Below are 14,858 nucleotides of genomic sequence, written 5' to 3'. Positions count from 1 at the left end.
GTGTCATTCGTGATGGTCTTGATGGTCACACCTATGTCCACTCTTTGATTGGCTTTGAACATTTTAAGTATGTACCTTGGTAGATTATATCTTTTTGGTTTTATAACATTTGCCACTTTAAAAATCAATACTGCATTATACTTTGTATATTTGGACAGATTATTTTTGAAATCCATAAATCTCTAAATCGGGAAAAAAGCCTCACTTTGGTGAGCTGCCCTTGATTAGCTCAGAATGGAAAGAGAGAACCTGTCATTCTTTGTCAATCAGCTTGGCATGTACTTAACAGCATGCAGTTACAGTGAAGGAAAGCTGCGTTGCTGTGGTCTAGCAAACCTAATTGTAGATAAATAAAAGAACAGTCACCCAGCAGGAGGGGAAAGAGAAAGAAACTCAACTGCACAATGTGTGTTTTTCCATCCATCAGCCTTCATTTGTCAGAGTCAGCCTGACAATCTAGGACAGAGAAGTCAGGCTCTAACACAATATTGATTCCATTTCATTTTTCGTTTCTTGCTACCCTTTTTAGCAAACAGTTTGTATGTGGAATGAGAGATGGTGCAGTCAATAGATGTGAATAGGGCACATTTATTTTAAAGGCTTACTTTGTGTTTGTCATCTCAGAAAGCCATATATTTTTGGTTTGTTTGATTGTTTGTGTGTTTCACTATAATGCTGTAATTGTCAGCTCTTGCTGCAGTAACAAACAGCCCCCCAGTCTCAGTGATTTATAAAACAAACATATGTTATTCACTCATGTGTCTGCAGATCAGCTGCTGCAGCTTTCTCCATACTATGGGTCAAGTTCAGGTTTTCTCATTCTAGACTGTGGATCCACTCCATATGTCTTATTCCAGAACTCAGGCTGAAAGAGCAGCTGCTATCTGGTACGTTATTCTCTCATCGTGGAAGACAGAGAGGTACTAGCAAATCTTGAATTGCCATTAAAGACCCAGCTCAGAATTTTCATACAGTTACTTCTGCCCACAGTCCATTGATCAAAGTGAAGAACATGTTCAAGCCCAAAGTCAATGGTGAGGATATTGTATTCACTCACACGGCAGCCATACCCATATGCACGAAGTCAGAGAATAGCAGTGAGCTCATAAATGATCACAGGATTCACAAATATCTTAGAATTTAATTGATTCTAAAATGCATTTTTTTCTCACATTTCAACATTTCTGAAATTGAGATACATCCCCCAATAGTGTCTACAAAGCCTACTTGCTTTTATTTTACATTTTCTTGGTTCATAAAATAATAACGGTCCTTACAATCCATGGTATCTTAGATTTGGTAGAAAAATGATTGATTGTGGATGTTGACATAGTAGCCAACTGGTAAGAAATACTCTTTATAAATAAGAAAAGTAAAGTAATGGGCAGTTACATTTGCTAAGGAATAAGTTGTCATTTTTATCTTGAATTTGTTTTCAGTAGCAGCCTACTTAACTCATTCAGTGATGAATGGAAAACCATGTACTAATAGTAAATCTTATACCTATCTCTCTATTCATATAATCATATATATCCATTTTTAGACCATCAATTAGAATACAAAGTTTCATTCTCTTGTCTAAAACACTTTTGTAGCTTCTCCATAAAGGTCCTGAGGGTGGTATAAAAGGTCCCTTTTTCCTCTTGTTCTTGCCTTCTTCTCTCACACCATTTCTTCCCATTCCCTAACATGGGGTCTCCATGCTGCCTCTGGTTCCTGTCCTTCATACTCCAGATTTGCTCTTGTAATCCTTTCTATCATCCATCCCATTGTCAACCCAATGCATGATCTGCTTCCATTCTAAGCCTTTGTTCAAGCTGTTCTTCCTCCAATGAAACTTGTTCCTACCCTCTTGTTGTCCCTCAAACACAGAACTGATCAGTTCCTTCTCTGTGCCCCATTGTATGTTACACTGTGCTGGTAAGTGTACCTGATGCACTCTAAGTTTAATATGTAATTGTTGAAGGGACTACCTTATACCTCATAGTATTTGCAATTCCTAGCCAAGACTTTAAAATATAGTAAACACTCAATAAATGTTTGTCAAATGAATAAATAAGTGAATGAATGAATGTTGAAACATACATCAAAATGCAGTTTATATCTTCCTTGTATTTTGATATATTTGTAATATAAGATATATACACACACATATATACATGTGTATTCATATATTCTAAGGTTAGCCATAGGTAAAATGATGGAAATGTAAATAAATTTAAAATAAGAAAGGAAAACAAGGCAAAATGTGTCTCTGTTATACTATCCTTATGAACATCAAATTTCTAGTTTAAAGAATACATGCACACCATTAGCCTAATATTGAATTAGAAATATAATATTCAATGAATCATTTCTCAGAAAATGCAAGTATACATTAATTTGCATATGAATTGCTACTTTCACCCTCAAAGGTGTTGTTTAGTCTGTTTTCATCACTACACATTGCTTCATTGCTTGTCAGACCAGCAACTCCCCAATACTAGTAATGCTGTTTAATAAGAAATAAGTAAGACTGAAGGTGCTTAGGGAGTTACTCCATTTCAAAAACCTATCAGGGTTGGATTTCAAAATACACAGTGATAGTCTCCTAGTGAATATTAATGAAGGTTTACTCCTATTACCTAATTAATACAAAATTATTTTTTAAAACTAGGCATGAGATTGTAGTGAACTATCAATACTATGATAAAAATAAAATTCTAGTCAGATTATAAGGGTCTTAACTCCTGGTGCACAATCTTACATTGCGGGGATGTATTAAGAATAAGGCAGGGGGAAAAAACCTAAATGGAAGTGTTCTATGATTAGGAGTTTTTTTGTTGAAATTCCATGAAGGCTTTCTTGTGTGAATGTGCTTTGAAGTTTAATACTTTCTGCTTACAAAAACTGGCCACTATAATTAGCTATATTTCCATTTTAGTGACCTCCTTCACTTTATCTTAAATCATATAAAGATGTGAGGCCATTTGTGAGATAAAAGATTTACTCAGAACAATTCTCTGACATGTATATCATCAGTTTGGCAATCATAAACCCACAAAAAGACACCCTTGGAGCATTTTAAAGGCTATGTAAGAATTTATTTCCTTTTCTGTGGGAAGAGATAGGATTTTTCTCTCAATTATATCCTGGGAGGATATTATAGAGTGTGTTGGAGTTAAAGAGGAGGAGAAAAAATTAACATGATATTAGGAAACATGACTGCCAATTTTAGCACATGCACACATACACACTCTGCACAGTAGAATAAGAGATGAAGTGGAGGTTTAGTGGCACACGCCTCCTAGTTACAATCTCAACTCTGCCACTTGCAAGCTATGTCATCTTGGACAAGCTGACCTCATATCCCTCAGTTTCAGCATCCGTAAAACCAGATGATACCCTTTTTGTAGGAATGTGTGGGGAAAAAATCTATGAAACAAATTGAGAATCACCTGAAGTCTAGCAAAACCATAGCCCTACATCTAAGGACATACAGAAGAAGCCACCTGGAGGGGTTGAGAAACAGAATGGGCTGGTCCCACACCCACGTGTGACTATTAAAAATCAGGAGGGATATCTCAGCTATGGAGGTACCCTCTGAGGAGCAAGGAGACCCAACCCTATACCAGGCTCCACAACCCAAGGTTCTAGTGCTGGGAAGAGAAGTTTCCATAACTTCTGACTGTGAAAACCAGTGGATATTATGGCTGAGTGAGATGGAGGGTGGATGCAGTCCCAGGTGTTCCTCTTAAAGGGACCACTCATGGAATTACTTGTTGATGGACTCACTCTGAGCTCCAGCGCTGAGGCAGCATCTTGAAAGGTGCCGGGGACATCGAAGGAGGAATTGAGTTTCTGGCTGCAGGGTGAGGACTAGAGGGGCAGCTTTCTCCCAGACAGAAGTGATGGCAGAAGCCATTGTCCCTTTGTTGAGCCTTCTGCTCACCAAGCATACAGACACAGGCAGGTGTACTATCTGAGTCTCCATGAGCCTAGCTGACACTGCTCACCCTGGTGGTTCCCTGCAGCTCTCTCCCTCCCAACTTGTAGGCCCACCCAAGCTGCTCCCAGTGGCTTTTCCATAGAAACACCCTATCTTGGTTCCTGCTGCAGGCTTTCCTAAAATCAAAGGCTCACAAACCAAACAAATAACATCTGGCCTCAGTGTACCCTGTATCTCTTACTAAGCAGGCCCAAGTGAGGCACTAGTGGCAGCAAGATTCACTTCCCAGCTTAGGCTCTCCCAGGCATCTCCAAGCCCATTTCAAGTGGTGGCCATCTGCAGATTGCTTTGTGGCTCATTCTAGGTGTCTCTGGGAGGGCACAGGCTACAGCTGAACTTGGCCTGTGGCGGAACCCTCTCAGGAGGCCATGGGGCCAGCAAGCCTGCCCAGCCAGACACCCAACCAGATGCCTCCATGGACCACACGCCCAAAGGGCAGACTGGGCAGATATCAGAGCCCTGCTAAAGCGAATCCTGCTCTGTAGGATCAGGCCCTGCCAAACAGCTCCTCCACTGTAGCCATGGTCAGTCCTTACAACCAGTCAGCCTGAGGGTCAATCCCTCTCATTGATGTACAAACAGAAACCAAGGCTCAACTACAGCAGGAGGGCACACACAACCCACCTAATGGACACACCTGCAGCACCCAGCTCAGATGACCAGGAAAACTGCACCACTGGACCCCGTAGGACACCTACTACATAAGGCCGCTCTACTAAGAACAGGAGACATAGCAGCTCTATTTAATACATAGAAACAAACACTGGGAGGCAGCCAAAATGTGGGGACAAAGAAACATGTCTCAAATAAAAGAACAGATCAAAGCTCCAGAAAAAGAGCTAAAAATGGAGTCAAGCAATCTATCAGATGCCGACTTCAAAACATGGATGATAAGGATGCTCAGTGATCTTAGAACTTCAATATAGAGATAGGAAACATAAAAATGAAGACAAAAAGCATAAAAAAATAGTCAGAGATGAAGAATACAATAACTAAAATGAAGAATACAGTAACTAAAATAAAGAATACATTAGAAGGAATCAACAGTAGTTTGGATGAAGCAGAGGATCGAATCAGCGACTTAGATGATAAGGTAGCAGAAAACACCCAATCAGAAGAGCAAAAATCAAAAACAATCCAAAATATTGAAGACAGTTTAAGGGACCTCTGGAACAATATCAAGCATACCAACATCTGCATCATAGGGGTACCAGAAGAAGGAGAGAGAAAGCAAGGAATTGAAAACCTATTTGAAGAAATAATGATGGAAAACTTCCCTAACCTGGTGAGGGAAATACATCTACAAGCCCAGGAAGTGCAGAGGGTCCCCAACAAGATGAACTCAGAGGCCCACACCAAGACACATCATAACTAAAATGCCAAAGGTTAAAGACAAAGAGAGAATCTTAAAAGCAGCAAGAGAAAAGAGTTAGTCACCTACAAGGGAGCTCCCATAAGAATAGCACCTGATTTATCAACAGAAACTTTGCATGCCAGAAGGGATTGGCAGGAAATATTTCAAGTGATGAAAAGCAAGGACATACAACCAAGATTGCTCTACCCAGCAAAGCTATCGTTTAGAATCAAAGGACAGATAGAGCTTCCCAGACAAGAAAACGCTAAAGGAGTTCATTACCACTAAACCAGTAGTACCAAAAGAAATGTTAAAGGGACTAACTGAAGAAGAAGAGGAAGAGGAAGAAGGAAAAAGGAGAAAAAAGAAAAAAATATGAATAATAAAATGGCAATAACTACGTATCTGTCACCAGTTACTTTAAAATAAATGGATTAAATGTTCCTATCAAAAGACTTAGGGTGGCTGAATGGATAAGAGAACAAGACTCTCACATATGCTTGCTACAAGAGGCTCATTTTATATTAAAAGACATACACAGACTGAAAGTAAAGGGATGGAAAAAGATACTTCATGAAAATGAAAATAAAAAACATCTTGGGTAGCGATACTTATACCAGACAAAATAGACTTTAAAACCAAAGCAATAACAAGAGACAAAGAAGGACCCAATAATCCCACTTCAGGGTTCATCTAAACAACCCCAAAACACACCTTTGAAGGGACATGTGCATTCCATATGTTCATTGCAGCATTTGCAAAGGTGAAGATATGTAGTCAACCTGGGTGTCCATCAATGGATGAATTGATAAAGAAGAGGTGGTACATACTATCTACAATGGAATATTGGCCGTGAAAAAGAAGGAAATCTTGCCATCTGCAACAACATGGATGGACCTAGAGTGTAGTAAGTCAGAGAAAGACAAATGCCATATGATTTTACTTATATGTGGAATATAAAGAAGAAAAAAATTAACAAACAAAACAGAAACAAACATAGATACAAAGAACATTTTGAGAGTTGCCAGATGGGAGGGGGATTGGGGGGATGGGTAAAAAAGGGGAAGGGATTAAGAAGTACAAATTGCTACTTACAAGTAGTCACGGGGATGTAAAGTATAGCATAAAGAATATAGTCAACAATATTGTAATAACTTATGTATCGTGTCAGATGGGTACTAGATTTATCAGTTTGATCACTTCATAAGTTATATAAATGTCTAATCACTATGTTGTACACCTGAAACTTATAATATTGTCAACTGTAATTGAAAAATTAAAACTATATTTTAAAAAATACATTAAAAAAGTACGAAAAACACAGTGTTTGACACAGTAAATTTTTGCAACTTTAATTTGTATTACTATAACAGTTAATATCATTATAGCAGTCTGTTGGTATTTTCAGCACAACTAAGGGTTTTAGCAGCATTTTCTCATCTTTATACAGTCATGTGGTTTGGCTGGGGGTTTTTGTTTTTCTGTTTTGCTTTGCTTTGCAATTTTTCCATGTTATGTTTTAATTGCATAGAGGGATATCAAAATTTTAAGATTTATTTCATGTATAATTCCATTTTTCAGGATGATTGAGCCTCTTAGTGTGTTTTTTCATACTAATAAGAAAAATATACTAAAGGATATTTCAGTGAATTTAATTGGATATACTACAGTTAACCCTTCAAGCAATAATATTTGACCCTGAATACTGACCTATCTTTTAACTAATGAAATCGCACTGCAAATGAATGTGAGGTAAATTATAGAAATTTATCTTCAAATGGTCTTTCTAAATTGATTTTTCAAAAGTGCATGTAATTAGAGATCTAGTTCTCAAAGAAAGGTGCCAAGGAGAAGTAACCAGAAAGAATTTAGAGGTGAACATGGTTTCTTTCACCCATCACTCTATTTCTGTAGGACCAAGTGTAAATCTCATCCAGGTACTTAACTCTTCATTATTTCATTGGAGGACAAAGAGATGACAATCATGGTGATGGAAGGACGTGCTAATAGGAAACATTTATATAAAGGGAAACATTGTGACTTTCTAATGCTCATTCATCAGAGGACTAAATCTAGTGCTAATTTGGTAGCCTGAAGGAATATTTTACTTTCTGCAGGTGCAAAACATGGACATATCACGTGGCATGCCCCCTTTTCCTCAGCCCATCTAGCAAGCACCTGCTTAGAATGCAGAGTTCTAAGATCCTGGCTGCCATTTTTATGTCAGCCTTGTTGCTGTTTCTGTTGGTTTGCCAGTGAAAATTTCATGAATTAAGATTTGTATGTTCATTTTGTAAGGGAATTCCTTGTAACATCAAATTCAGTCTCCTCTAACCCTGTCTATTTGCTGGTGCTTTCTGAATAGTTGCACCAATTCTTTGTGCAACTATTATCTTTGGAACTATTAACATTTATCTTCACTTGAAGACTAGGGACAGGGAGAGAAAGGTGTTAGTGTTAATCATTTGGCTGCATACCTAAAACGTTGGTAAAATTATTGACTATTTGTGGTCATTTTCCAAAGATATACAATTTACACTGGGTACACTTACAAACAGTTTTAGAGGAAAAAAGAAATACCCAACCCTCGCAAAGTACACTGAATTTGACCTTGTTAAAATTTTGCAAGATTTTTAAAATCACTTTTAGAATTTTTTATCATAGCGAATGAATTAATACTTATAATTTGAGGTTTGTTTCTTTCATAATTATTGTCCCTGAAGTTGGTGAGTGAGTGTGTGTGTGTGTGTGTGTGTGTGTGTGTGTGTGTTTTGCACACATACCCAGTAAGGCACAGGGTTAGTCCTATGGACTTAATTTAATATTATGGACACTTTTAACCAAAGTGCCTACCTCCCACTGGTATTTATGATAATAAGAACTGAAGAAATAATTGCTCTCATGAGCTTGTGCTGAGCTCCCATAAGTTGCAAGACACCCTGCTGTGTCATATATGATAATAGTAATTTGGGTTCAGAGGACTCCCAGCTCCGATGGGCTGAGAGAACAGATACAAACACAGTATATAAAGGCAACAGTGACATAAAGACACGTACACACAGCAGTGCTGGGAGGCGACAGGGTAGGAGAGAGAGGAAGAAAAAGATGGGTTAATCAGGAGTTGCTATCTGGGGAAGATTGCCCAGGCCCTGACTGATGCCTGACATTGATTAATCGATACTCTATCCTAGTGTTTAACAAGTGTTCCATCCAAAAAGTCTTCTGTAATATTTAACTTCACTTCCTTCAGCTTCAATTTATGCACATTTCTTTTGTTCTCTCTTCAAGAGAGCTAGACAGCAGCCAGTAACAAAGCACTTTATATTCACATATCTAAACAAGATTGTTGGGGTTTTTTTGTTGGTTTTTATGTCATACTTCAGTCCTTCCCAACTAAGGGAAAACAAACGTTGAAGTTTCCTAAATGATTTAATCATTTCTCAGGTTTATTTCATTCTACTGTTTAATAATTAATAAGCCTTGATACTGTGCTTTAAGTGTTTGCTCTTTGGAAAGAAACTTAATTTTGACAAGGGTGTTGAAAGACTTATTTGGTTTCTATTTCAAAACTAAATTTTGGACCCAAAGCCCCAAAGAAAACCCTGTTAAATAAGAACTTTGTAAAGTAAAATGAACATTAGGATTACTGAGATTATTGATGCTAACAATAGTATTTATCCATATTAATTCTATTCATGCATTATACTTTTCATTATGGCATTTTACTTTTCTGACAAATAGAAAGTTAATGTCTGTTTTTCTATATAGTAGTACTACAATATAAGTTAAGAAGATTTTGAATACATTTTTAAAACTTGAGTGTGTTTCACAAAGACCTTTATTTCTTTTCTCTGCACTAAAAGCTACGTTTTTGTTCCCCTATGTGCCCTGCAGAAATTGATCTGCAATACATGTGGAGTCGCCAAGGATATAGTTAAATTTAGTAATTTTGTTGCTAACTGTGAAGTTAATCTGCACTGTATGTGTTCTTTTTCCCCAGGAAACTGAAGTAGCAGTTCAAGCTAAACAGCCGGATGTGGAAGGGATTTTGTCTAAAGGGCAGCGTTTGTACAAGGAAAAACCAGCCACTCAGCCAGTGAAGGTAATGAAGCAACCTCTAGCAATATCCATTACCTCATAATGGGTTATGCTTCCCCTGTTGTACATTTGCCATTGACGTGGTCTATTTATAATCAATGAAATAACTTGTAAAGAAATATTGGTCACACTGCAATAGCAGAGGCAGAGCTGTCTTTTTGATCAACATATCCTATTTATATATTGTGATCTTAAGGCTATTAACAAGTCATTGCATTAAAGGACTCATTTCTGTCCTGGTGCGCTGCTATCAATACAAAAAGTAGTCCCACCTTCAAGGTAGATTAAATTCTGTGAGGCTTTATCGCTTTGCTTGCCAGCCTTGATGCTTTTCATATTGTTTGGCTTAATTCAAATCAAGCTACTGCATCATACTGTCTGTCTCCAACAGCTGTAAAGAATCTCAATATGGTCCCTGACCTTTCTTTTCTCTGTTGCTCTTTCTTATGAAAGAGGAATCGGCATTTGGGCTTCAGTATTTTACTGGGTCAAGAATTTTTAGTGAAATGTCATGTAATTGCTTCTCTCTTTGGTTAAAAAAAAAAAAGCCGGTGTGGGAGAAAGCTTTCTACTTTTCCCCCTTCCTCCTGTGCATTTTGAAGTCTCGGACACGTGTATTCACAGGCTATTGCATGAAGAGAAAACTGGAAAGCCAGCTCAGTTTGCAAAAATAGCTAATCAATGGCTTCCATTTGCAAATGAGAGTCCAGTGATAAATAGACATTAGGTATAGGTTACCTTATTTTCTGTACCTGACCAAAATTATAATGGCTTCCATTATGAGGAAGGTTCCCACGAGCCTATAGTGGCGGCTGTTTATTGATCAGTCCTGGTTTCTCTAGCTGATGTTGCAGGCTGAGATTTAGTGAGCCTCACCCTCATGTTTAAACCTGCTCTAAAACAGTGCAGGTCAATAACCTCATTATACAGAACTAGTTTGTCCTCGCAAACAACATTACCATGACTTAGACTGTGTCTCTAAGGTCACCGCATATGCATGGCCCAAGCTTCATTTCTAGAAAATTGTGTGTTTTCCTTACAGTTTACAAGGGACTTTTCCTTAGGTAAATTTAAAGTTTTAGCCTAAACGCAATGTCCAAACACCAGATATTGAAAGGCACAGATTTCTCTGTAGATATTGATAGGCATTTATTCAGGGATACATTGCCTCACTCCTAACTTCTAAAATAATAATAATAATCAGCTTTCCAGTTCCAAGCCTGTTATAATTTTCATAAAGTAACAGTCTGTTCAGTATTCAGGTTAGAGAGTTACAGAAGGTCCTGAAAGCAGCAAATTTCAGTGTTTCTCTCGATGTTCTACAGAAAGCCAGTCCCCAAGCAGACATCTTTCTTGGTTAACAGAGTGACTCCTGTAGCAAGCACTGAAATTGTCAAATGGACCATTTCCTAGGTCCTCTCTGTCTACTCTTGTTTGATCTTCACAGGGCTTGGTACAATTGTTACAGATTACAAATGTGCATTTAAATTGCCTTTTACTTTTATTCTTATTCTTATTATTAGTTTTAGGTGTATAAAACAATGTAATAGTTAGACATTTACATCCCTCACAAAGTGATCCCCCCTCCTCCAATCTACTACCCCTCTGACATTGTAGATAGCTGTTACAATTCCATTGACTTTATTCTCTGTGCTGTACTCCACATCCCATGTCTGTCTGTCTGTCTGTCTGTCTGTCTGTCTGTCTCTCTCTCTCTCTCTCTCTCTCTCTCTCTCTCTCTGTGTCTCTGTCTATATCTATCTATCTATCTCTATATATATTAAATTATAGTTGACATTCAATATCATTCAACTTCAGCTTCAGCTTCATGTGTACAGCACAGTGGTCAGGCATCTACACAATCAATGAATTGATCCCCCTGATAAGTCCAGTACCCATCTGGCACCGTACAAAATCTTTACATTATTGATTATATTCCCCAAACTGTCTTTCATATCCCTGTGGCTATATTGTGGCTTCCAATCTGTACTTTCTAATCCCCTCACTTTCTCCCTCATCCCCACCCCCTCCCATCTAGCAGCCATCAGTTTTTTCTCTATATCTCTGAGACTATTTCTGTTTAGTTTGCTCATTTATTCAGTTCTTTAGATTCCACAAATAAGTGAGACCATATGGTATTTGTCTTTCTCTGACTGACTTATTTCACTGAGCATAATGTTCTCTAGGTCCATCCATGTTGTTGCAAATGGTAAGATTTCATTCTTCTTTATAGCTGAGTAATACTCCAGTGTATGAAAGTACCACAATTTCTTTATCCAGTCGCCTACCTATGGGCATTTCGGTTGTTTCCAAGTCTTAGCTATTGTAAATAGCGCTGCAATAAACATAGGGGTGCATATATTTTTTCAAATTAGTGTTTTGGATTTCTCTGGATAGATACCTAAGAGTGGAATTGCTGGGCCATAAGGTAGTTCCATTTCCACTTTTTTGAGGAACCTCCATACTGATTTCCATAGTGGCTGCACCAATCTGCAATCCCATAAACAGTGCACCAGGGTTCCCTTTTCTCCGCAACCTCGCCAGCACTTGTTGTTTGTTGATTTATTGATGATAGCCATTCTGACCAGATGAGATGGTATCTCAGTGTGGTTTTAATTTGCATTTCTCTAATGAGTATTGATGTTGAGCATCTTTTCATATGTCTGTTGGCCATCAGTAGTCCTCTTTGGAGAAATCTCTCTTCATGTCCTCTGCCCATTTTTTAATTGGGTTGTTTGCTTTTTTTGGTGTTGAGTTGCATGAGCATTTTATAAATTTTGGATATGAATCCCTTGTCAGATGTATTATTGGCAGATGTCTTCTCCCATTCAGTAGGTTGCCCTTTTGTTTTGTTGATGGTTTCCTTTGCTGTGAAAAACTTTTCAGTTTGATGTAATCCCATATGTTTATTTTTTCTTTTGTTTCCCTTGCCCAAGGGGATAGGATATATCTCCTTACACCAGAATAAATTCAAAATGGATGAAAGACTTAAATGTAAGATCCCAAACCATAAAACTCCTAGAAGAAAATATAGATAGTAAATTTGCAGACATTACTCTTGGTAATATTTTTACTGATATATACTGTCAGGCAAGGGAAATTGGCTTTTACTTTTGAGCCTTTGTAAAAAACAGAAGGAAAAGTCTTAATTGAAGGTCAGTGAAAAAAAGTTTATTTTCATTGTATGTAAACTTTCCACCAGTTGATACTAATTCATCACACCTCCACTCATACCTTCAACTCCTGGGCCACTTTGATATCAGAACTAGAATCTGCCATGTCTGAGCATATCTGTTCCACTGTCACATTAATGATGTAAAAGGGGAATTACCTTTATGATATGAAAGAAAAAGCAAGGAGGTGTTAACTTTTCCTCTTTTTTGCATCCCTGAAAACCATTTGTAGAGTCAGCTCTCTTCTTTCTTTCCTTTTTTTCTCATTCCCTTCCTCCCTATTTCCTCTCAAGTCAGCTCATTTGGGAGAAGCAGAGCTTAAGTCAAAAGTCATTCCTGTTCTACTATTTCTCCCTTGGGTTTGGAGAAGATTAAACATATCGAGTTGATAATGATAAATGGTCAAGATTGATTTGGGAGATTGGGGATGTGGAGAATATTTGATTCACGTGCAACTTTTGATATAAGCCATGACCTTGGAAATACTTGAACATTATCTGGGGTTTTGTGGTAGCCTGAAACACTAAAGGCTCAAAAATGACCTCATAGTTCAGAACATGGAACCCAGAAATACAAGACTGTAAACTGTGGGGACTATTTAAATCTCAGCATGGATCAACAACTCCTTTTTAAAGGTTAGGGATGATTTTTCTGAAGTGTGATCCATTGCCCTGATAGCATATAAACAAAGCCTATTTTCAACTTTGATTTCATATATCAAAAATTTTAAATTAGGCTCTTTCTAATGCCTTTTCTCCTTAACTGTCAGATTTATCACCCCTTAATAGAAGGGAAAAGGGTCCCAGTAGCCTGCAGTACATTTTCATGAAAGAAATTTGGCTTGGTTTTGAGGGGGAGGTACATTTGGAAGCTGTAACAATTATGAAGGAGAAAGTGATATTCTTAAAAAAGAAAATGCAAATCCCTCACGATGTGTATATAAGAGTGAGTGTTTAAATGGATAATTAGCGTGTCTACTGCTTGCAGACATTTTAATTAAGGACACATCAGAGAATGTGTTGCTTAGGAAATTAACTGTTTATTGGCACCGCCACATTCTGTATCAGACATCCTGTCTGTTCAGCTCCTGTGCTCACCTCCTGAGCTGAGTCCTATTTGAGACCTGGGTTTATCTGTGGTCATTTTTCCCCCTTTTTCTTCACTTCATCAACTTCTCTAGGATTTCTTTAATTTTCAAAGAAGGTAGGGGTGACCGGTTAGCTCAGTTGGTTAGAGTGTGGTGCTGATAACACCAGGGTTGCCGGTTCAATCCCCGCATGGGCCACTGTGAGCTGTGCCCTCCTTAAAAGAGTCAACTATGCCATTGTAGCATGAAAGCAATGTGTAACCAAAGACTATGGCTGTTCCCCAACAAAATTTATAAAAAGAAAGAAAGTAAATTTTTAGGGGTTTTTTTTGTCATCCCTGGCTAACCAACTTCTTCCTTATTTTCTTTGAAGACTTCCTATTAAAGATCAAATATATATTATGAGACAGTTCTACTAGTGACATAAATATAGCACTAGAACTCTGATGCAAAATTACTGGAAAAATCTTAGAATAGTATGATCAAAGATAGAAGCATGTTTGTTTTGCTTTCCCCCTTTTCCCCCTTCCCCCTATTTCCCTCCTCCCCCCCCTCCCCTTTTCCCTCCCTTACTCCCTCCCTTCTTCCCCACATACCACATGCATACAAATACTTTTATTTCACTTGATTTATATATTGTCCCTTCATCTTAACTTCAGAAATTATGAGTATTAGTTGGATAAGTTAGATAAGTTGTTTAACATTTGTTTAGGTTACACCTGTGGTAATATTTTACAATAATGCTATTGATTAAATAATTTAATAGGTTCCATTTTCTACAGAGTGATGACTAGGTTCTTCGATAAGCAGTTTAAAAGCTACAAAAACATCTGCCATCAGTAACAACAATATTGACAAATGCAAAAAAATAATAAGCCATTTGTTATTTGGTTTTTAATTTTATTTTTAATTCTTGAACTTAAGCATTTCGATATTTTCTTCTGTTCATACTCATTCTTTAACTTAGAACACGGCTGTTTCTGTTAAATTTTTTTAAGTGTGTATGTATTTTAAAATACTTATATCACTTCTCATATATCAAAACTGAGAGCATTGGGCCAGCCGAGTGGCACATTGGTTAAGAGCTGGCTTGGGATGCCAGAGGGCCCTGGTTCGGATCCCACATATGAGGGCCAGTGACACTGCCCTCTACAGCTA

The 14,858-nt window shown here is 37.7% G+C and overlaps 1 protein-coding gene across 1 annotated transcript in view; it reads left to right on the top strand.

Moving 5' to 3' along the window:
- LOC109388440 (dystrophin) overlaps nucleotides 1-14,858 on the top strand; it is a 1,592,311-nt gene that overhangs the window by 1,478,753 nt on the left and 98,700 nt on the right. The window contains exon 49 of the mRNA XM_019653146.1: nucleotides 9,343-9,444. Coding sequence (XP_019508691.1) covers nucleotides 9,343-9,444 — 102 coding nt within the window. The remainder of the gene's footprint in view (nucleotides 1-9,342; nucleotides 9,445-14,858) is intronic.

The sequence above is a fragment of the Hipposideros armiger genome, unplaced genomic scaffold (assembly GCF_001890085.2).
Source record: "Hipposideros armiger isolate ML-2016 unplaced genomic scaffold, ASM189008v1 scaffold_197, whole genome shotgun sequence".
Lineage (NCBI taxonomy): Eukaryota > Metazoa > Chordata > Mammalia > Chiroptera > Hipposideridae > Hipposideros > Hipposideros armiger.
Note: the sequence above shows the minus strand (reverse complement) of the source record. Positions and strands in the feature narration are given on the sequence as shown.